The sequence below is a fragment of the Helicoverpa armigera genome, chromosome 16 (genome assembly GCF_030705265.1).
Source record: "Helicoverpa armigera isolate CAAS_96S chromosome 16, ASM3070526v1, whole genome shotgun sequence".
NCBI lineage: Eukaryota > Metazoa > Arthropoda > Insecta > Lepidoptera > Noctuidae > Helicoverpa > Helicoverpa armigera.
In genome coordinates, this window is record NC_087135.1 from 4,168,184 (window position 1) to 4,192,934 (window position 24,751).

Below are 24,751 nucleotides of genomic sequence, written 5' to 3' on the forward strand. Positions count from 1 at the left end.
TAAATACAGGAATTAACATACATACATACGTACCAACATAAGTACCTACTATTTAGTTTAGGTACAACAGACAATACAGTAAACAATTAAAGTTTGACCTAATAAAACAAAAATGTGATAAATTGTGTCCCTGACATGAATTGTCGCATATAAACAATCTGTGAATCATTCATCAAGTCTAAAGTAATCATTACATTATTACTAATAAACACCCAGGTAGTTCAATTTAATTTTGTGTTTATAATTAAATTGCTATAAGGATGAACTTGAATTAGTTACTAGGAACGCTTTTGAACGTCATGGTAAAACCGGAATAAAATCGTTCTTCTTTCTTTTAAGCTAATAATACTTGTCATAGGAATTTGCTTGGTTTCAGTATTTCAGTGGAATTTTTCCGTCAAAACATCAAGTTGAGGGATGAAAACTCCCAAACTCAGATATTCTGATCAATTTTTCCGTGTGTAACGTATTGGATGACAAATTAGTTTATGTCGGAGCGTCTCCCTCGGCAACTTCCTCAAACTCCTGATAAGAGTTACTCTAAAAACTTCGTGCAGTTTCCAAATTGATTTCGATCGAAACTAGAAACTTAGTGCTGCCAACCGATAACTTAGTTTGTAGGGAACTAACGGGAATTTGTTTTCTAGTATTCATTAAACTTTTGCAGCTGTTATCCGTTCTGCAGCTCTGGCTATGTGGAGTGGAATGGATGTTGGAGTAATGAAAATTTTCTCTCTCCATTGTCTTTTATTGTTTTCGAGTTGAAATTTATTGAGACTTAAGTCTATTGATTGGGAAGTTATTAATTGATAAATATTGTGTTCTCTTAAATTTTAAAGCTGGAATTCAAAGAACAGAGAAATGCTTTCAACTTTTTGGTTATTGCTTTGTTTGTAAGGATTTGACCCAAAAACATTTATTTATTCAAGTCTCCAAGTCATTTATGGTTGAAATGTCACGATATGATGCCAATCGTTTGTCAATCCGATGTGAACGTGGTTCGTAAAAATAAATAATTAAATAGGCACGTAAAAGGTCGCAAGGCCGCTTTGTCAAATATGGTTCTAGGCACATTGCTACAGAGTAATAATCTAGTAAAATTTATCTGAATAGCACAAGAGGTCACACATTCGGGAAATTGTAGCCACGAGTGCTCACGACTCACCTATTGTGCCAACCTATCTGCGAATCCTTTCCCCAACTATGTAACTGGCTGTGACTGTAGCTTGCACCGTCTCTTAATACAGATGAGGTGTTTATCATGGAGCGAATGTCTGAAAGAAAAAAACGAAGTATCTTTAAAACGGGCAGAAAAACTTTGACCTAGGTCATGACTTCAAATATTGTAAAACAAAGCACGAGTAAAAAAAATATATTGTAAGTAAAAACAAAAAATAAGCATCCTCACACTATTTGACGATATTTACAAAGGCAATAAACACAGTCGAGTTAAAAGAGCAAAACTATTCTTGTTTATGTGTATTATTCAGACAAGTATTCGTAAGGAGAAGGCAAGGGTTCATTATGTTCATTGTGTATGCAATTAGAATGCATAGCTCGCTTCGATCGCTTCCAGGTTGGTGCAGAAAATTGCAATTCTAGGATTTTTCAAGCGTTCCCTCCACAGAGGAAGGAAAGATGTGCGGAGATGCCATAAGGCAGGCATGGTCACTCGCCTTCTTGTATGACACGTACCGTACAGGAGGCGTGGCCAAATTGATCAGTCACTATTAAACGTTCGGGTTCCTTCAAACGTCTGTCAACGATTGATCTTGGTCGATTTGCTTTAAAAAAATGGCCGGGTTGCAAAGAAGGTGTATAATCCCCCATTTTGGCGATGCTACTTTCTTAAGAGATTCTCCATTACGACATCCCCGCTCGTCATTTCGTTCTCCATGGTTCTCTCTGATCGAGAAGTTCCTTTATTGAATAACAAGGCTTCGTTTGTTTCACTGTTTATTTTGCGTTGATCGCCAATTGTTATTCATGTTGTGGTTTTGAATTGTCAACTAGAGATTAGGTATCTACTTGTTAGAGCAGAGGAAGATGAATTTAATTGGAATTTAAAAAAAAATCGGATTTGTCACCGGAATTTTGGACGCAAGTTGTCAACGATGGTGTACTTTGTGATTGTTTTGCTTTTATTTTTTTCTCGTAACAGTAACGTAACGCAACGCAAGTATAATTGAACACCCAATTTTATTCTCTTTTCACAATTCAAAACTTTAAAAGGTATTTTCGGAGAATTACACGGAAGCAATGTCGCGAAGGATCTCGAATCTGTTCCGTTCGACCAGAGAGATTTGTGTGGGCACCGTGAGAGCATTCCGGGGAAATAGTCGCCTTTAGCGCGAGAGCCGAATACTTTACAGAATATGGAAATAAAACCTTTAAGCACAAAAGCGTCTAAACTTTTGCAAACCAAAAAATGTGGATAATCTTATTTTATACCTTGTGAGTTTCAGTTTTAACGTCACCAAAGATCGGTATTTTTTTTAATGTAAGTCAACCTAAAAATGGTGACATTGATTCGGCTTAAATGTACGACATTATCTACAAGCTACATATTATTCAGGAAAACGTCTTTCAAGGAATATGAAGGTAATATAAGGGTTCTATCGACCAATCCTGACATCCTCTCGAACTTGAATTTCCAAAAAGTCTGTGAATATTTGTCGTGACAACCTCTCCGCATCTTGGGACCCATATCTTTCGCTAGAAGGTCACATTTCTTATTGCTTTGAGACAGCAATTTTTTTACTTATTTCCCAGAAAATGTATAGAGTATGAATAAATTTAAAAAGGACTGGAAGGTCTCCTGCACATGTCTTGTTTCCATGGGGTATTTTGTCGATAAGTATTTTCTTAGTGATTAGGTATATATTTATTTTAATACTATAAGTACATATGTATTAAAATTTAATCAAGCGTGATTTGTAAAATATTTTTAAATAATAAGTAACATTTTCATACCGTCTATTTTTAATAACCATGTGGATTGGCAAAACGGTTTGTTTATTATCGACAACCTTCAACGTCGGCAGCCGGAACAAGAAGGAAAAATCTGCTGAATATAACACCGTAGGATGTTGCCATTACAAAATTAGTGAGGTGCACGTGAACTTATGTTTAGTCGATTTGATAGATACTATTATTGAATATTAAATTCGTCTTAAAAACCAGAAGCAGGTTTGTTTAACGAGGAAATTACAAGAAATAGTTTTAACATGAAAACCAACTAAGATTAGTCAAGAACGCGGTAAAATCGCATTCTGTCAAACTATAACATGTCTTGTCACAATGACGTTCGAAAAAAGAATCTTCCAAGCATAGATGCACGGCTGAATGGCGAGGTGTCTATGGTCGCTCGTCTCTGCTGCCCTCTTTGTAACTACTGGCAGCTAACATTCGTTTATTTTTTCATAAACCAATACATGGATAGCAAAAATACTTAGTTCTTAACGAGACACAATTTAACTCTGCAAATCTCACAGCGCACAACTTTTATGTACGGTTTGAATTGAACGAAATACACGACACTGAAAATTGAAAATGTTACAATATTTCGTAGAACCTAATGAGATAGACATTGTAAAATGATTAAAACCGGGTAAAATGTGAATGGGAACTTTATATTGAAGTTTGACATTTCGCAATGATTGATAAAATTCATTCTTGTTATCAATTTTCACGGTTATTTATTTAATTAAATTAAGTAACTTAATTTATTTATTAGGAACTTATCTTTAGTAAATGTTTTTGAGATTTGATTTATTTTTTAATTTTAGACTGCAGCGAGGAGTAAAAATCAGAATGTCAGTACATTTCTCACGTGCCATTTAATATTTACAGTGTCAAAAACGGATATTCATATTCAACAGCCGGCTGTAAATAAAACTATACGACTACACGCGATATCACTTGCATATTTCATAAAATGTGCTATTCAAATTCACTGCAGGCGCAATCCAGCCCTGAAATAAACATAAAAATATGCTTATGCACTGTTTGACTCCAGTTCAACATAGAAAGCTGTTTATCAACAAGCAATATCGAGTTTTAAAGTTAACACTACAAAGTTTGGTTTTGCTTGCAGTAAATCTTTGTTGGAGTTTTCACCAAATTGACCGAATCCCTTTCAGATGTGTAGTGAAATCACGGCCCCGAAAATAGCGGTTGTGGGCAAGCAGCCTAGTTTCAAGCAATGATAAAATATTTTGGTGAAATAGGCAGTAATAATTTTTAGCTTTTTGTCGTGTAAGGTATATCAAGTAGGTACATCTTGTTGGTAAATAAATGACCACGATGGATTTCTCGTAAACTATAGTTTGAGTACCTATATTTAATGGCTTGTCTTAGCAACCCACTTAACTAAATTAATGTGACATAATTTTCTTCAGAGTACATATTTATTATTTTTTTCTAGAAATATATGCTGCTGTTTTCGCAGCCCAAATAGTTGTCGAGGCGGCAAAGGGACTGTTACTCCGCTTGCGGTTCGCCACCCCTATTTAAAATTCAGCGGCGCGTTGAGAAGGTCCGCAAAAAATCTACATTTTTAATACCATCCGCATCTTCAACGCGAAATGTTACACTCATAATCTGTATCCAAGTGGCTACAGATGCTGTTAAAGTTTAATTTTTGTTCAACTTGGTGGCAGACGTTATTTATCTTTCAACTCGGGAGTTTATAAGAGCGTTTGTCATTTACGTAATAAGGAAAGAGAGGTGCTTCCTTATAGCTTTGCGTAGAATTATTTCTATGACGTAGAGGAAGTATTTTCCGTAATGACGTTGATTGTATAAATCAAAAATATTATTTTACAGGAAAAGAAAACTGTTTTATGAGTCATAATTTGCAATTTCGGATTCCGATCCGATTAAAAATATATAACAACTTAGCAAATAATGTTAACAGACTAAAAAGAAGGATCTTAGTTAAGAAACAGATTCTTACCAAGATATCTTGCAACACAGACTTCTCTCAGACCCACCACGTGGCGCTATTTTAGACCTGCTTTATACTTCAGCTGTAGTAATTAATTAACGCCCACAGCTGGCTCACTGATAGAGACTGATAAGAACTAAGAAAATGCTGTTAGTCACATCTGCAGACTATGTTTAAATGTTAAGATTTTTAAGTTAGCTTTGTAGAATGCATTATTTGTTATTATTTGTTTAATAAACAAATACTTGACAACTAACAAATAATTCACCTACTGGTCTCCTTAACAATGTATCGTGCTGCTTACTTAACTTAACCAATTGAGTCAAGGCATACCAACAAAATCAAAACAATCGGTTATCTCCAAATTAATACTAGGTAAAAGGAATAAAGATAAAAAGAAACTTGTACACTTTGCTTGCTTCTGTCCAAGCATCACTCATCTATCAACCAAATCTCAAAACTAATATACTAACAGCCTGTAGTAAATCACGTATTACTACATACTAAGAGTTAATAAATCGTTTTAAAATAGAAAAGTCCTTAATTCCAATCTAGACTCAAAATACACCCAGCTAAAAGCATCCAGGTATAAAATGCGGACGTGTGACGTTTCCTCCACATTTAACCCGCCGCCATTTTGATAGGGAAATTGAAACTAAATATTTGCGATGGGAATTGAATATGGTAACGATGACCATTCATCATTGTCTCGAAAATTCATTTCATATTAAACAGATGGATAGATTTTATTCTGTTTGTATGTCTGTGGCGTGGCTATGAACGCGCATGGTTTGTAACGTAACTCATGTGTGTTTCGTGTTTGTATTGGATGACTCGTAAATGAGTCGTGAATACAATTCAAATTAGTTGCACTGTGATATTATGGATAATTTTAGTAACTAATATTGAGTTGTTGATATTTATTTTTGTAAATAAACAAGTGTAATTTTCAATCGTCTCAGAATTTATTAAATTAGAATGTGTTAATTGGTCTAGTTACTTACAGATCTACTGAGTTATGTACATATATCTCTTTGTGCTCATATGATTCGAGATGACAATTGATTTTGATTCAGTTAGAAAGTACGTGTATCGAAGTAAAGTAATCGGCCAATTTGTAGCTACTTTCTGTCTTGCAAGACACGCACTGAGAACCTTTTAAAAAGTTACTCTTAATAAAACATCTAAAAGCCATAAAGTGTGTATTTAAGAGCATAACAGAATTACCTCTCAAGAGTACCTTACAGTTCATTTTACATACATTGAGACGTAAATATTCACCTGACCTGTTCAACTTGCCTTTACAGCTTGTATATTTGGGCAACGATCGCGCATTGAGCTCAGTGCACTAAGACCCACTTGGGACCAATGAACGTGAAATACGGACGACCGTGAGGGAACCCCCTCGATTCGAACATACAGGAAACTTCTACCACTAATTAAACTATATAAGTGATATTTATTCGCTTTAACTCGTCTGTGGTTTGGAAGTCCAGTTGTTTTGGTTTGGTAATTTGTAGTTAGTTAGAAAGGGGACTTTCCTTTGCCATGTTTTTTGATCATGTTGTAGTAGGTAAGTCTTGTTAATAAATAAAAACTACGGATAAGAGGTAATGTAGAAGTAGGTTGAAATATTTTAGGTGTGAAACTAATAACTGACCTATTAACTACTAAATTAAAATCCTAATAATTGTAACTACCACCATGTTATCCTTGTTCATAGGCCTAGAGGCAAATATGATGTATTCAATATCCATTTTCCGACCACTCATTGGCTTCCTAAAACAAATTCTTCCTGTATCTAACAAAATGAGGCTATTACCCTATCCCAGTTTGTTTATTTACAACGCTTCTACAATATAACGGCTGAACGGGTTTATATGAGGCTTTGAAATTGGTAATACATAGTTATCCTTGATGCTAGAGGCTAGGCACTAATATTTGGATGGTTAAAACAGATTCCAAAGGAGACCTATGAAAATCTTTACAAAAGCCTGAAACTTCTTCGTATGAAAAAAAATAAAAGGTATTAATATCACAGCAGTTTAGCCAACATTATCATGTAAACACAACGAGCCATTAAAAATAAGAGGCGAATCTGGAGCAAAGTGGCGTAGCGTCGTAGTACCGTAGCATCGGCGTAGCGGCGGCGTAGTGGCGTACCGCGCAGTGCCGCGTAGCATCGGCGTAGTGGTGGGCAAATGAACATTACAGTCCGCTATTGTCTCCCGCGAACACTAATGAACAACTAACGAACTGAGACAAGCACTTTGCGACGCCTTTCTGCTGTACCGGTCTTAACGACCGCAGACAATAAAAGTACAACACGAAAATTATTGTCGAAAACATTTTTGGAACACCTCGTTTTGTTTTTTTTTTAAACAATGCTGTGGTTAGGTCTACATAAGTCGAAGTTGTGTAAAAATATAAGACATAAATAAATACGTAAATATTCTAAACATGTTTTAAAAGACTGTTTTATCTTCGTCAACACAGAAAACCAAAATTTCTTTTTTTCACTGCTAGTGATGAATAAATAGAAGACAATACTTTTTTTACTCTTAGTTTAATAGAAACTTAAAATCTGTACAATAGTCAATAAATTATAAGTCTTCGTTACGTAGGCAATGAGCCGACAGTGAGATCTATTTAGTACATAGTTCGAATTTTCAGTTCCGACTTCAAATCAACAGGAAAATTAATTTTGTGAGTACTGTTTGTTTTTCTATATTACAGACATGTGTTGTTGTCCTTATATTGTTAAGTGAACGATTTATTTATTTACAGCATTTTCCTCTTCAACATTTTCGTAGAATTTTCTTATTCAACATCTTTGGTCATCAAGTCACACCCATCAAAAATAAAAAATAGAACACATGTAGAGTGAAGTCAATTGATTACTGAGAACTACTCATCTTTGAAGAAACTGACACATGTTTAATGGCGTCAAAGAGACTCCTGTAAGCTTGCCGATATTCACTTGACATTATCACATAGATTATGGGGTTACTACAAGTCCCGAAGTATCCTAGCAAGTGGGCGGCCACGTTGGCTACAGGTTCATATTTATACTCCTTGTATGCCAGTCTCGCGATCATCAAAGGCAGATGCGAAACGCAAAAAGACAACATTATTGCAGCAATCATGGCGCATAGTTTTTTGTCTTTTCTAGTTGGGGCTTTGGGCCTTACTTCTCTTCTTGTCAGTCTAAATGGCGCCTTGAAATAATTGAACCGTTGTTCTTCTCTAGGCGTTGGGACGTCGTCCGGTGAGCTGCTGCCGGGGCTTGATGGGTCGAAGCTAATGAGTGTTCTACCCTCCATTGAAGTGTCTGATGTGGTGTGAGATAGCGGCAGATGAGTAGGCCGTATTCGGGTTTCGGTCAGTCTTGGATTATGGCTTCCAGGCTTTTTACCAGTTTTCCGTGCCAACCACCATATACGTGCGTAACATAAAGCTATAACTAAATAAGGTCCAACGAAGGAAACGCATAAAAAGAAAGTCTTTGGAGAATTGCCTTTTCTGTCCTCTAACATTGTGCAGAATCCTTCGCTAGGTTCCAACTCGTAACGACCCCATTTACCCAAGATGGACGGTAAAAATATTGCTAAAGCTGATGCCCACATCAAGAGTATCATTATTGATATGTTTCTTCTTTTATAGAACCTGAAACAAGACGCGCATTTCAAAACGGTGATAAAAGAGAACAATTTTAAACTCGGTAAAGGTTAGTTGTAGAATTCCATTTGAATTTGGTATTCAGTAATGCTAAAAAAGAAATGAGCATCACGTACCTAGGATACCACATTGGATGGCACACCATAATATATCTATTGATGCTGATAGCCAGTATCGTGAAAATGGAGGTCGCGTTTAAAGAAAATTTCAAGTAAGGGTACAATTGGCACATTATCCAACCGTGGGTCCATTTCTTCTGCGCGAATGTCATCGCAGTCATCGGCAGGATTATGCTGCAGAACAACAGATCACTGATGTGCAAGTTTATTATGAATATTGCTGTCGCGTTTCGAATCTGAAACAAGAATCATTATTATAAGAATTAAATTATAATTTACAGTAAATACTTATGTACATCCTGACATGTAGATAACAATACTCAGAATTTTGCGTCTTCAGTTACTGATTACACAATGAATTAACATGTTTTCTAAGAAAGAACTTAGTACTTGGTTATCCACCGGTCATGTAATTCGCGGGCCAATCGTGAGAGAATCGGGAGACATATACACATTTTCGTAATAAATCATCATCATCCCCTTAGCCTTGTCATAAGTAGATACTACCACTGCACCACTACATCTTTTTCAGAGTACTAACAAACTTGAAAGGCATATTTGACATTCACTTATTCCTGCGTATTTTCAATCTATGTATCATCTTTTTTATATTATACTAGCTGACCCGGCGAACTGTGTACCGCCTTTTCCTTATTTGCTCACCGTATAGACCTACCCTGGACTACGAAAAACATTTTAAAACCAAAATCAGCTCAATCGGCCCAGCCGTTCTCGAGTTTTAATCAGACTAACGAACAACAATTCATTTTTATTTATATAGATTTTGATACCGAAAGCAAATTAATTTTTCATTATTTACATGCTTAACAAAAATGTATATAAGTACATGCGTAAAAAAAATACCTTTTTAAAGCGAGCAAGTGCGACAATAGTGATAAGATTGCCCGGGATGCCTATGACCACGAAAATCGCGCAGCACGCAGTTGCAACATTTAGGAGTGTATCAGAATAGTTTTGGAACAAAGGCACCATCACCAGCTCAGCACTCGAATTGAACTCGAAAGTGAACCTATTCTCTGACAAAGCACTTAATTTGTCTTCATAAGCCATCATGTATAACACAATCCCCCACAAATATATTAACACATTTACACGCGTCTATTTTCCCGCAACTTTGGCCATCACTATTTTCTTCTAAAACTTGAAGGCTAATTATTTTCTATTTAATTCTTAAGAACAGCTCTCAGTCATTTTGAATTTGATACTGGACAATTAAGTATTACACCAATAAGTTATATCACAGTAGTTTCTGCAAACGTTGGTACCCATAGAGCGAATAAAGATTTTTCCCTATGCGTCAAACTTTTGTGGTTTACGTTTAATTTATTATTGTAAAATAAAGTAACGATTTAATGAGTAAATTGACGTCTTCCCACATTAGACTATATTTCCTTATAATAAGTATTTCTAAAAATAATGATGCTATTTTTTGATAAGATTTTCCTGTCAATATGCTGGTTTCAACTCTGTGCGATACAATAAAGAAAATACCTTTTTGTCTCGAAATATTTTTACCTTTTGAACTTGTTTTTCCAGATACTTCGAACGATTCATTATAGGCAGATATCACTAATCTTCCTAGTTCATACATGCCAATGGTCTAAAGTTGATCTAGTTTCCACGCAAATAATTAAAATTCGTTTGTTCTTTGTGGTTTTAAACAGCGGTCAGTGGTCAGCGAAAATTGCAGCCGCAATTGAAAATCGAACAGTTCTAAAGTAAATACTGGCCACTGCACTGTAAATAACATTCTTGTTTATAAAGAGTAAATACTTTAGTAGCTAAAATAGGTTTTGCATAGAAATCTCTTGTTTAAAAATAAATGCATCTGTATCTATTATTCCAGTGGTTTAAAGCTACAAGGTGGAAATAGGACTAGGACTTATAAATCATTTGTTCTTATTCACTGCAGTGTTATAAAAAGGAGGTATATGGGACCAATTTTATACCCTTTACCTTTCATTCAATTTGACTTTAAATAATAATCTAGTAAAGTTTAAGCTATCCCTTTTAACCGACTTCCCAAAAAGGAGGAGGATGTCAATTCGTCGGGATCTTTTTTTTTACGTCGGTAGAAGTAAGCCTGGTTTCCTTGCTGATTGGTAAGTCTATTATCCTCGGCATGACCTATTAGATCTTGCTGACATAAAGAAAAGGTCATTATGTGTGAAAAGGAATTAAAGAACAACTTTAAAAATAATCTGAATCACTAACAAAGAACTGTAGAAAAAAATTGAATAAATCTAACGCAGCGGCTTTAAGAATGATAAAATAGAAAAACCCATTTGGTTGTATGCGATCCTAATGGGTTTGTAGTTGGTAGCCGTTGATAGATTTAGCCGTGCGAGCAAAAAGAAAGCACATTGCGAAGCTCGGAACTCCATTCGGATGTATTCGACCGACGCCCGGATTACTGCAGTGGTGTAACACCAATATTTCCCGGTAATGACATTGTATTCGAACTTCAGAAAAAAATAATTAAAACAGCAAAAAGTATTTAACATTTTCATTGGAGTTTAAAACGATTCAGCAATGTAAAAAGTGTTGTTTTATCGTTGATCGTTTCCCAGAATTAATTGGCCTGGTTGTAGATATTGCACCAATTTACTCTTTGATTAACAAAAAGAATCTACGCCTTTAAAGCCGCAGGATTTATATTTTATTTTAACAATCTTCTCTCGCGCTACAAAAATTGCTTTTGTATTTCATAATACGCATATTTACAATAACTGAATATAACGGACTGAATATACTGCTATATTCAGTCAGTTATTTATACACAAAATACAGTTTCACATCCACCAACAATAAACGACTTCTCCAGACAAAAAATTGCATCTATCTCGATGTCCATTATGAGAATCCAGCGACAAAATACAATGTATACTTAGATATTAGTCGATGGCATGCAGAACGGATTATGCAAACTGCTGGCTGGCAAGGGATCGCATCAGGCCGGTTAGTGGCTCTTTAATCAAGTGTTGGTCTGTGCCCTATATCTACCTGTAATATTCGACCACTCCAGAAAACAAATACGGATCTAAATCGTCCACCATAATGAGAATCCAACAACAAAATACAATGTATACTTTGATATTATTGATATTGTTCTATTGCTTTATGTTTAGGCGCGTACGCACGTACGAACACGAACATAGCGAACACAAACACCAGACCCGAACATTTGGTTCGTACGTATGGACGGCATATTCGAACACGAACGCAAACATAGTTCGAGTCGAGTTCGCGAACAACAGTCGTGAACTCTATCTTAGTAGCCATGACGGCGCCGTTGGAAGTGGTCGATTGTGAAGTTATTAAAGCGCTTCGAACACCGTCACATACAGAACACACTACAAGGATCGCCGCGAACATGTTTGACGAACAGAGTGTTCGATGTTCGATAGTGGTACGCACGTGCGAACCAAGTTGTTGCATATCATGTAACGCAACAAATTTGTTCGTACGTGCGTACGCGGCTTTTGGTTTTTACTTCATTATATTTTTTTCCTTTTTTGATTTTATATACCTACTGTAGATATAGACTAATCTGGCGTATTTAATGTAAATGTTGTTTTACCTTTAGTCGGCATATGTATTAGAATAGGACTTCAGATTTTATATATTTTGTATGTATACAGATATATATATGCTGTGGGTGAACCTAATAAATGAATAAGTAAATAAATATTAGTCGATATCAAGCAGAACAGATTATGCAAACTGCTGGCTGGCAAGGCATCGCATCAGGCCAGTTAGTGGGTCTTTAACCAAGTGTGTCTGTTTGTTGAAGGCAGGGTATCGTCGTAACGAGATTAGTCCACGGTCAGCGCACGGCTTTCAGCCAAATGAGATGATTACCTGCAAAATGTTTTGGGGAAATTTTCGGGGTTTCAGGGGAATTTTGTACGCTACAAGGTAAAATTAAATTTTATTTTGTGTAAGGTTTTAAGGGAGTAAGTCTGATGATAAGAAAGATTGAGGTGTTTTGAGGGTTTCGAGGTCATTTATGATATTAAACGTTATTATATAGACTTCAGCTCCATTACCCATGTATGTTTTATTTAGTTTCACAATTTGAATAATGTCGTGGTTTCTACCATGTCTTCTGCTCATTCCTTGTTTTTAAATAATAAATAGGTATAGATTTTTAGGTTGATTAACATTCCAGATACTATAGGAAACGAAAATTGGCTCTGGGAGTACCAGTTAGTTAAGAGCGTTGATTTCAAGAGGGCATTGGGAAGCGTAATTGGGATAACGTTAATCGGAGCTCTAATAAAGTTTAATGCTTGAAAAATCCTTCAAGAATGCAAAGTCGAAATCAAATTCCTTCGTTCAACGTATCATGTTATTGTGTGGTTTAAGCAAGCATTGTTTTAAACCAGATTAGAACAGCAGAAAAAGTCTACTTCTTTCAGTATATAAAATCTTTTCCGTTCGTTTACTCATTTGCTTATAAATATTTAATGTATCAAAAGGGCATATATTTACTGGAGTCAACTAATACATTACAAACAGAATCCCGTTTCGGGATTGAGAGCAAACCCCACGGATTTCCTTATCGCGTATTGGCGAAAATTTATAGAGTGTGAAAATTCTGTGTCTCGACGGATCGCTGTGAAATGACAAACGTGACCCGAATGCCGAGGAAAAGCCTGTTCAGATGCTGGAAGGATCGCTGCGTTTTAAATGAATGCCGTTTGTGTGAAGGGGCTTAATAATTTCTTATTTTAATAAAACTATTCAAGTTAGTAGTGATCAGTCTCATTTATATAGCCATTTTGTACTACGACACAGAAAGTGCTTCTAGTTTTGTATGTTGTTTAAAAACCATGGGATGGTGATTAATTATACGGTCTGATCGATGTGGTTTCGTCGTATTTTATTTACTGTTTAATCATAAAACAGCACTAGAAATATTTATTTATTGTTTCATCACTTAAACTAAGCACTTACACACACAAATGAATTTTTAAATCTAGCATAGCCTTTCACTTGATCTGCAACCCAACGACAAAGTGCAGCGCTGTTCAGTCGAACAGTTGTCCCTAAGCATATATAAACTTTCATGACAAAATTCTACGTGCTTTCGACACGTAGGTACTAAAAATTGTAATATTTCAAACACAAAATATTCGGTGAAGATTTGAATGAATTTTCAAGATTTTCTAAAGAAAGTTCCGTGGGTAAACAATATCTTGGCATTGAATGCCCTTGAATACTCCAGAGCCGTGAGGAAGTCAGCATTAAATAGTACGTTAGGAAGTAGGCACTCTCAAATCACTTTTCACACAATTCTAAATACAAAAAAATGAATAAATCACTTAAGCATACTCTGAATCGGACACAAGCAAAGCTTTCGTTGGCATTCGATTTAACGCAACATTTACCGCAATGAATTCAAGACAAACAGCAAACGTCAGACTGACACAGAGTACAGAAGAAGTGAATATATCCGCCATTCACATTACGTGTGGCCATTATGTGCGGTTATAAAAGGGTCTAAGGGTGTGGTGAACCTAACATGTCCCGCGGGAACATTATTTATACCCGCGGAACGGGACAGTCTTACAGTGTCCCAAGATGTTCAGCCTAAAATATGGCCAACGCCGCCCAACTCCGAAGAATAATGAGTGACCCAAATTGTGTGCTTTTGACAACAAATGTTAAAATGCTAGCAATGTTTTTTTGGGACCTAAGTGAGTGCTTAAGGCTTCGCTTATTCTTTCGATTGTGTTCCGAATAAGACGCTTTTGCGCATTTTTGTACGCTCGATTACTTCCATGGCCCCATTTGTTTGCTGGCTTTTTTAGGTCTTTGAAGAATGTTGTGGCTTGGAGGCAGCGTGAGCTTATTTTTGTAAGAACTCATGTATTGATAGGAAACATATATCCAGCCCTCTGAGTAACCTCATGGGATTATCCAAGTGTAACCAAATATATACCTATTTCAAGCTTTAGGCATCGCGTCAAGTAACGTATTCGAAGCGTAAATCATGATGTACTTGCAAGATTTATGTGAAAATTGGCTCTCGGTAAGTCAGGTTCGCAGAAGATCCGATGTAAAAAATCTCTCCACAAAAAGTTTAACGTTTCTGCTAAGTAGTATTTAAGTAAAAATCGCCACTAATAATTATTAAAGGGTGTAGCAACTTTCAATTCCAATCATAAAGCAGATAAAAACAGTACCACCTTAATTGCATTACCACCTTGAATGTCAACCAAAGTCAACAAATGACAATTACATTTAACAGGTCAAACCATGCAGTCCGTTTGTCAAATTAATATTAAGCAGGCTGCACTAATCCATGGTAATCCACAAAGCGCTTCCATAGCACGCACGGCGAATCACGGCAAAACAGATCAAAAGCGACTGAAGCGGCTGTAGAGTAATTAGCGAACCAAATCGGGCGAGCGACTGGCCGAATTGGACATGCGACGAAAGTTTTAGCTTGATGCGGATGAAATGCGGCCAATTGCGGCCGACTCGGCTTGTTTGCTGGCGACGCATTGTAGGGAACTGCCTATAATGTTTGGACTGTTGTGGAGTAATGCTACTGTTTACGTCAGTTTGAGGATGTAACCTAATGCTTTGGATACGATTTTTTGACTGAGTGATATCAGATCGGATTTCCTTCTGTGCTGTTTTTACTTGATGTAAATTGGGGGTTATGTATGTATTTATCATATACAGGTAGGTATAGTATATGTACGTTTGTGGCAGTATTAAGACCAAGTGCACAGGCCAATTTTTTACCGCTTCTTACATTGGCTTCTCACATCTAGAAAGTAATGTAAGTAATTTGGATTTCTGATGTCCTGAAATACCATTCGATAACTACCTACTATGTATATCTTTGACGAAGGAAATAAGGAAAATACGTAGATGTTTTATCCTCTTTTCTTTTAGTTTGGAAGCAAAATCCGTTAGTCACGTCTTTATACAAAAAATAGGTCGGATTAGGTATCCGTGTTCCAACTTTTTACGTGATGTAATGTTTTCAGTTAATTCTAAGCTTTGAGTAGAATAAGAATTAGATTACACGTCAGATTTTCTATTATTTTCATGTTCAAAATTGTAAATAAACTCACGTAGAGTTTGGTACCTACTAATTTATATAATGTTTCTTTCCTAATTTATATAATAAATAGGTATTAAGCACGCTTCATGTAGGTATGCCTACCTTCTTGTCTATCTATCTTTGCTCGTTAACGAGATGTTAAACCAAATCGCTCTTAGCAGAACTCTTCACGTTTTTGTCAACTTAAACTTCAAACTTTAGAACAGTGTTAACCCAAACGTTCAATAGAATTTTTCGTCAGTAACTGTTGGAACGTTCGTCCAACGAACATGCATTCCACGTGATTTCTCTGAGGGATACAACATGGCACCTATGTATCACTATGGGGCTTCGAGACAAAGGACGTATTTCATGGTGTATAGTTACATTCGCGTACAATGGATGCATCACAGAAGGAAATGGACGTTGAAGAGCTCATTACTGCTGTTGAGGAAGAGTTAGGCTTTGGAAGCTTTTGTCTGATGTGAAGATGAAGATAAGGTGATTGTAATTAAAATTTTAATTGTTACTTTGCCGGTTAAGACTTAAATAGATTTTGTAGCCATAATATAACTTTATTAAGAATGTTACAATTAAGACTACTTACTATTAACTTATTAAGACGACTATTGGGACTATTGTAATGCCCTTCAGAAATTCGAAAATGATACGATTTATTATATATTTCTAAACCTATTTAAGTACCTACTGCAATATTGCAGGTTTTTTGTGAATAAAGAAAGCCTTAATTGCACGCACAAAAAACATAAACTGCACGTCACCTAGCGTAATATTTATAGCCCACATTTATATGTAAATGAGTGTATTGTTATTTTCCTACATGACGTCATAAACAGTAAAATAAATGCTTTCCTGAGTATTCGTAAAATTTTAAGTGCAACGTTACAGGCGTGCCTTGCTCGGTGCAGCAAAGGTATGCAACCGGAAAGCCTTGGTATACATTTGGCAATAAAAGTAAAAATATGTACTGTTTTACAATGAAATTCGTACCTCAGCACTCTAGTTTTGTATTTTAACAAGGATTTTAATTTTATGAATTTTTAATGCACTTATATTTTTTGTTCGTTTTTTTTTCTTTCGTTCCTTTATATGAAGTGAAGGGTGAATAAACTGTATTTTGAGTACGTTTTTAGCTGTAAAATGTTAACACAGGTATATTATCGTCTAACTCTTAAACCTATAATTTTGAAATAATGAGTTGTAAGATCAAATACTTTTCGGATTCAAACTTTTCATGTGTATATTTTGCCGTGCATTTTATCTGTGGAAAGTATAACATGTCATTATTACGTAATTAATCTAGGTTAGTTTTTTATCTCAATAATGTTTATAAAATCATTTTATTTAAATAAATATGAGTGCAAAAAGTAGATGGTGTACGGCTACCAAATGCGTGTGTGGATACCCACTACGAGAAGGCGTCATTATTGTAGGAATTAGTTCAATAGTAAGTTAAATAATATTTTCCGTGTAAACACATGAAAAGTTTGGATTAAAATAACAATGAAATCATAAGAGAATTACCCAAAACAGGAAATCGTAACGCATTTAATGGGTAATAGTGTTTCATTGTTTATTGTTCAATAATTGCGATATAATGTGTTGTGTGTTACTTTACAATGTAAAATAATATGTAGGCATATAACATAAAAATAAAATCCATATATTCCCGTTTAGGTATAACTACTTCGCGTAAATGTAAACATAAAGTTAAATGAAACTTTGTTTATTGAGGAAAAGTCTCATCAAGAAAACCAGCAGTCTAACAATAATTTTATAGACATTTAAAATTATGGTGCATTTCTGAATGACACATCTTTCAGTTCCAGTTTATAGGGTTTTTTGAGGAAATTCTTATGTCCTTCTCCTGTAATAGATGAGGTAGCGTGTCCGGTTCTTCTATTGGTACTTCTCTCAAATGCGTGGAAGGCCGTGGAGGTCTTCCAGAACCTTTATAGGGTACTCTTACTCAATGAAACCGAACACAGTTGTGCTATTAAGTTAGCCATAGCTTTTTTAATTATTTTTAATCTTTGTTTGTTTCAGCTAATATCAATAGCGACGCTGTTCACTTCCCTGGGCATGATTCTAGCCATGTCTTCTAAGGAGCTGACGTATAACAATAACCCTGTGAACGCCATCAATATGGTGTTCTCACTGTTTTGTACGAGCACCTCTCTGTACCAAGCTACCGTGTCTATTATGTTGCTGTGGTTCGGACTCTGGGTAGGAAAATGTTTTTCTATTTATACATATATGTAGATATTTTTTTTTGCAAAAATGTGGACAAAGAATTTATTCAAGTCATCATCATTGTTTATTTAAAAATGTCGTTTCCATGTTTCATGACGTCCATTTTATCTGTCCGACGATTTTAGTACCTAATTTCAATTTAATATAAAGAATAGTTTCGTGCGGGTCGCCTTAAGAGGTGGTTTTCGAAATGAAAAGCATGACTTATTTGTACTAATTAAACTTAATGGTGACATTTCTTCAATCTAGTCTTTCACCAGTTTACCGTTCAGTAGAGAACGTCAACTCTTTTCAACATATGAATTCATCCAAATTTCAACTCTATTTCTCAGCGTAAAGGGTCCAGTTACGTGCTAACACTGTGGGTGGTGTCCTACATAGCAATGCTGACGCTATACTTCTGCATGTTTTTGGCCAAGATCATCATCACCTTCCACGCCCATCATTATGCACAGGCATTGTTGACTTTCGTCATTGCAATCTTCTTTGAAGGTAATTTTATCATTAAGTCATTTGAATAAGTTCTTATATGGTTCAGGCTATTGTCTGCATCGGTTTCTGCAGTCTTAAGTTTTTGAAGCCGACTGCCAGAGTTTTATTTGAAGGGGCTGTGGATCCATAGTAAACTGGTATGAAAAGCAAGGAATCATAGATAATGTAGCCAATCGCCCCATGTAAAGAGCTTGTACTAAGCAGACCCCAACATAGTTGGCAAGAGGCTAGGTAGATTATAATTCATTAGTAGTAGTTCCTTAATTTACTGTTTATTATTTCAGGTTTGTTCATCTATTTTGTCGTTATTGTCAACAGCTACGAAAGTTCACTTGAACCTGATATATTGTTTTACTAGAAATAAACCATATTTATAACAGTTTTAAGATATAGTTTACCAAAACACTGTTGTAAGATAGTTATGGATATAATGTCACTTTTAGAAGTCTTTTTTACTATTTTATTAGTGTCGTTTTTTTATTATGTAAATATAAATACAACGTGTGTTCAAGTACCTTGTTATAAATGTTTGAGGTTTATAGTCATAACGCTATTCTATAGCTTAATTAGCGTTCCAATTGTAAAAATGAAATCAAATGTAGGTACTTAAATCTACCCTTATAAACATTTTATTCGCATTAATTCGCATGTCAAGAGAAAAATATAACACAATCAAGAAATAACACAAATCAACAATGTTAATAAATAAATCAATTTGTAAACCTTATAGATTTAATAAAGATTTTTCTTTGTATATTTTCTTTGATAGAGCATTGAGCAAAGATTAATCAAATTATATCATTCAAAATAAATGTTAATGAAGAACATCTTGACTTAATTTGAAAGATATACAAAGCATATCTCGTTTATTATTCAAGTAAATACGGAGTTTATCCCTTCTGTAAACTCGAGTTGAAAGTGAATCGTCTTTCTAAATGATCAAAGACTTTTAAACGAGCTGTATAATCTTTTCATTATTAGATTATGTACCGACCTGACTCCAGGCGGAGAAACTTTATCGAACTTTATTATGACAACCTTGGACGAATGTTTTATATTCGCGATCGCTGCTAGGAAGGATTTAACTTTATTATGATAGGACCAAAACGGGACAAGGTTAGTTTTATTTGGTCAATTTACCAATATCGCCAATCTTTATTCTATTGATGATTTATTTGAGAAACCTGGTAGGTACCTAATTTTCGGTTAAAGTTATCTGTAAATTAAGAATGCCTACTCTTACTATATCCTACTTATAGTGCTCTGATAGACATTGTGGCGATATAAAAGGAGTTTTTAATAATTTTATAGCTCCTAAAACGTTTTACAAAGCATCGGAAAATCACACACACTTATTTCAGACAGAACTTTCTAGTAAGTACGGCCAACCTTTTATCAGACGAGTATTCTCCATATTTGCGTAACGAAAGCATATAAAAAGCGTTTGAAGCAGCCGCTTAGAATAAAAAAAAAATTTAGAGTAATCCCGGCGATAAATTTATCGCCTCGATATTGCGGTGGTTTGCATAAAAAGTCGCTTACAACATATTCTCGTTCACCATGCCGTGTTTCAACTGTTTTGTAATTCATCCATTGGTTTGCGATGGCAATACTGCAAGTTATACACATGATGGAAGAAGTATTTAGAGCGAATTGTAGGAAAATACTGCACTGTGCTACAACTGATGAATATAATAATATGAAGGAGTAGCTACAGCAAGTTTAATACAAATCAGACATAAAGGTTATAAGCTCAATCGTATACATTTAGATCAGAATACATGTTAAAATATTAAATACATAGGTACCTACAACTCTTCTACCGATCCATTTCTTAGACTCAGGATATCCTAGCATTTTCTTCCATGCCATTAAGTCCAAAACTACTTAAAGATGTTTCTAGAAGCATTGTCCCGTGAAATGCCATAGCATCACGTTCAGCAATAAGTCGTAGTCCGCTGTAATCTAAGCCGGGCGTGTTTGGCAGCCGCACTATCTTGCCTTGCCAAATTTGCAATTAACTTTAATAACCGTAATCTTGGTACCTATATTTTGGGATTAGAATGACCTGATAATCGTTCTCATTATTTTGTTAGGCAAAATGTCGATTAGTAATCGTCTGCTGCTGTTTTTCAACAATTGCCGTTCAAATTTTCGTGACTGTGTATGGTCGTCATATGTTTTGCAGTGGACCTATCGCCTAGATCAGAACGTGGTCATTAATCAAAAAGTTTAATTATAATATCAATTTCGGAGTGGTACCGGGAAGTCATAGACCTTCTTCTGGAATGCAGAAGAAGAAGAAGAAAGTTCGTAGCGAAATATTGCTGATTTAAATACAAGTTTTCTTCTAATGCATGCGTAATTTTCCGTATCGATTGTCCATAATGGAATACTAAAACCAAAAAAGGCATCTCTCTAATGCGTATCTTCTTTGGAAATTTTAAAAGACCTAACCACGTTAACGAGAGCTGATGTGTTACAAAACCACCAGTACCTACATCGCAGGGACGGATGGATCATATCAACGGATTCGATTACTGTCCTATCGTATCAATAAGTTTGGACTTCACAAAGGAATATATCCTTTCATACAGATTACAAAGGTTTTTCAAGTACAGAACAGACCGTTTTTTGGGAGTTGAAAAAATATGTCGTTGAACTGAAAAGGACACTTTGTACACTTTATTTCAAAAGTTTTCAACATCCATATTCGGACAAACAAAAGTCCAAATTGTTTAATAGGGACATACCTACACACCACAACAAAAAAAAAGTTACATTAAGCAGCTTTTCATCGTGATGTAACAATTGAAACTGACTTAGAATAGGTAAATTCTTAACCCGCACTAAAATCCCTACCCCTGAACATAAAGTGCTACCATGGCCTTTTCCTACCCACAAATGGAGGTACAATCGTAACTTGTGAAGCGCTCCAAATTCCGTGGACACCATAACCGTAACTCGCGTGATGATACATACAGCCGCTGCAGCGCTTAGGCTGGGTTTACACGATGCATGTAGCTTGCGCATGTTGTGGTACATGCGCAGGTTACATGCATTTAGTAGCTGGAGCAAGTTACAACAAGTGACAAGTGACAAGAGCGTGCGGGTGGATATTTTGCATCGGTACATGCGCAAGTGACCCGCCGCGCACGCAACATAACAAGCGGGTGGGTACATGCGCGAGTCGTTGAACCCGCACGTTTTTAAAATGCAAGTAACCTGCGCTCACAACATGTGCAAGCTCCTTGCACCATGTAGATGCACCCTTTAAACGCGTGCGGATCCAGCGACTCGCGCATGTACCATAGCAAAATACTCTGTTGCGTGCGCGCGGGTCACTTGCGCAAGTTAACTAGCTCAAGCAACATGCACCGTGTAGATGTACCCTAATCTCAAAGCGTATGTAATCAACGCTAGAAACCTTGAGGCGTGCGTGTTTGCAGCGACGCTCTGTCTCAGCTCAATGCATCAGCCTCGCGAGCAATTACAACGGGGCTGCGGGATACGCGAGTAGCGGGACTCATATTTTATGTACTGATTTTTGGTTATAATCTATTGGAAATTCAATGGTATGGATAGCTTTCTCGATGTTGATGATTCTGCCAGTGATAATAAACCAACCTGATTTTGAGTAATGCAATTGACAGTGTATACAACCTATTTTCAAATGATCACATGGTATGAGAAAGTAGTTTCGATTTTTTTACAATTGCTGGTTTAAACAAACTCGATTTATTTTGCTAGTGAATACTTTACTGACTTCAGTCCTTTTATTGCAACGCTGTATTCAGTGAAAGCCGAACTACGATACCAAAAACATTGGAAATAAAATCTCCAAAACAACAGCCTCTCCACTTTCGCACAAAAACAAAAACGAAACTACACACAACTGGCCTCAATTCGCGTTCACATAAAAAGCCCTTAAAGTTAATACAGCAGTAAACCGTCTACGTCACAGATTGGACGTTTCCCATATGACGTCATTACCGTTACGTTAGTAGATGCTTGTAGCAACGCGTTACGAGCAATCTAACGCGGATGAGGTAATTTCAGGGCTGTCAGATACGAAATTGGCGCGCTCTATAGAATTTTTGGCGCGGTATTTTCAATTTGAAAGCCATTGTCCTTGTTTAAGCTGTTAAAATGTTTGCTAGTTTCATTATTGGGTGTATTCTGTGGGAAATGGGATTTTTTTGCGTTTATTGGAAAATAGGCGATAGTGATTTAGTGAGCAGGTTGATTAAACGTCTTTTAGGGACAATTTTTAAGTAATAAAATTATCTACTATCTATTCCTATTCTCGAAGGCCCTCGTAAGCAGTGGCGGGGAAACATCAGCTTGAATATAAATCATGTAGCAAAGGTTTCGCATATTAACACTAACTAAAAAGCATAAATACATACCTAATTTAAAATAATACCCAATTTAATATTACCTTATTTATATATACATACCTAATTTAATATTACATCTAGGCTTTTATATAATTTAGAGGAAAATACGACTAAACTCAGCTCATGTTCTTGCGTCAATAAAATGTAAGCACTTAATCTTTGATATATGTTATCTTAATACCATAAGCAGTAACCCTAGTCGAAATTCGCGGGGCGTCTGCTAGTGGCTTATCGCACTACGTACTTATATGAGTTGTAACATAGATGCAGCGCGAAATTGACTGAAGTGATGAAAATTGTTAATTAGCACCGCTAATATAGCTGTGAAGTTTCAACTTGTGGTTATGGCGGCAAATGTATTACAGTTCAACGCGTTTGCTTACTAACTTATATTGAAATTATAGTGAAATGTTAAATTGACAACTCTGAAAATTATTTTTGTTGGCTTAAATGTAACTCTAATATGTAATTTGATGACATGTCTACTCTTTAAGTCTGATAAAGGTGCGAATATTACCACAGGATCGTACCGGTCGTGCTAGAATAAAATACAAAACCATGTTCCAAACAGCCAATTGTAACAAATGCCCATAATTTAAGAGATACCCAAAACGTCCAATTTATCAAGCTTTTAGTTTTAGAACGGCACACCATCATAGTTCTTTAGAGCGAAGACGCTGAACACAAACATAATTCGGATCGAGTTTCGCTGCACAATGTTTTGATTTACGAACACTGATCGCAAGTCGGGGAAGCGTTTTCACAAACTTTGTTCATCAAGCAAAAACAATAATCCTTAGTTCTCGAGCGTGGTGCTACAATGTTTGAAGCACATTAGCCCTGTATGCCTGAATTTTGCACATTCGTACAGACGGATGAAACGCCTTGTTTATGCATAAGCCTTTTGCATATTCCGCTTGGTAGGTCTGCGCGTGGCCAATTTGACCAATTTAGTATTGTGGCCGTTGCTTGAATAATAAATGGAACTCAAAACATACAATGTATTGTAATTACGATGGGTTTTGTATGAAAAAGGTGGACAATGACATGTGGACGGTATCCTAATTAAATTATGGACCTATATTTAGCTTTAGTTAATGTAGATTGAATAAACGCTCCTTTTAAAAAATCTGCATATTTAATAGATAGCTAGATAGCAATTACAAAATAATTACAATTATTGTAGGTGTAACAAGTGAATTAAGTTTAGATACTGTGCTATTAAGTACCTATAAAGATTATACCTGATTGATGTAGATGTAACTGAAACTTGAGTAAAACTCTTTATACCTAAGTACTTTAAACGAACGAGTTTTGTAACGGTCATTAAACGAATAACAAAAGCATTATTTTCCATTACTCGCATACCCAAACGACAAAATTTATGCCGAATTTTTGCGGAATACACCAAAAAATGTTGAGCTCCATGAATTTTGTACACAGTCATAAAGTAGAAGGTATAACTAACATATGTTAGGATTAAAGAGAATAATATGCGGACAAACCCGGCTTTACGAGCTAGCGACCGTTCTTATGATGAATTGGTTTGTGCGAGCTCTGTGGTTTACGTCGATATCATTTTGTCGTTTATGGCTGAATTTTACTGCGAACATTTTTTTATGGTTTTCGAAATGATGATCATCAGCCAGACTTGCTCTAACTAAATAACAGTATGCTGGTGGAAATTGAAAGTGACAAAAAATTATACTTTTTTTTAATAAGTTTTTTTGGGATATCTCATGAAAGTTGATCAGAT

General features: G+C 35.7%; 2 protein-coding genes across 2 annotated transcripts; one reads left to right on the top strand and one right to left on the bottom strand.

Annotated features, from left to right (window-relative positions):
* Nucleotides 1-7,511: 7,511 nt before the first annotated feature.
* Nucleotides 7,512-10,000, bottom strand: LOC110384547 (G-protein coupled receptor moody). Its single transcript, XM_021345861.3, has 3 exons — nt 9,610-10,000; nt 8,743-8,981; nt 7,512-8,614 (listed from the first exon to the last, which is right to left on the bottom strand). Exons 1-3 carry the CDS (start codon nt 9,817-9,819, stop codon nt 7,846-7,848), a joined length of 1,218 nt encoding a protein of 405 aa, XP_021201536.3. The 5' UTR covers nt 9,820-10,000; the 3' UTR covers nt 7,512-7,845.
* Nucleotides 10,001-17,150: 7,150 nt separating this feature from the next.
* LOC110384582 (uncharacterized) lies at nt 17,151-19,060 on the top strand. Its single transcript, XM_021345923.3, has 4 exons — nt 17,151-17,297; nt 17,897-18,076; nt 18,436-18,595; nt 18,880-19,060. Exons 1-4 carry the CDS (start codon nt 17,205-17,207, stop codon nt 18,951-18,953), a joined length of 507 nt encoding a protein of 168 aa, XP_021201598.1. The 5' UTR covers nt 17,151-17,204; the 3' UTR covers nt 18,954-19,060.
* Nucleotides 19,061-24,751: the final 5,691 nt, after the last annotated feature.

Coding starts and splice junctions, on each gene's coding strand:
- LOC110384582 (XM_021345923.3), top strand. CDS start 17,205: ATGAGTGCAAAAAGTAGATGGTGTACGGCTACCAAATGCGTGTGTGGA. Junction 17,298..17,896: donor TTGTAGGAATTAGTTCAATA/GTAAGTTAAATA, acceptor TGTTTGTTTCAG/CTAATATCAATAGCGACGCT. Junction 18,596..18,879: donor CATTGCAATCTTCTTTGAAG/GTAATTTTATCA, acceptor TTATTATTTCAG/GTTTGTTCATCTATTTTGTC.
- LOC110384547 (XM_021345861.3), bottom strand. CDS start 9,819: ATGATGGCTTATGAAGACAAATTAAGTGCTTTGTCAGAGAATAGGTTC. Junction 8,982..9,609: donor CACTTGCTCGCTTTAAAAAG/GTATTTTTTTTA, acceptor TTCTTGTTTCAG/ATTCGAAACGCGACAGCAAT. Junction 8,615..8,742: donor CATCCAATGTGGTATCCTAG/GTACGTGATGCT, acceptor GTCTTGTTTCAG/GTTCTATAAAAGAAGAAACA.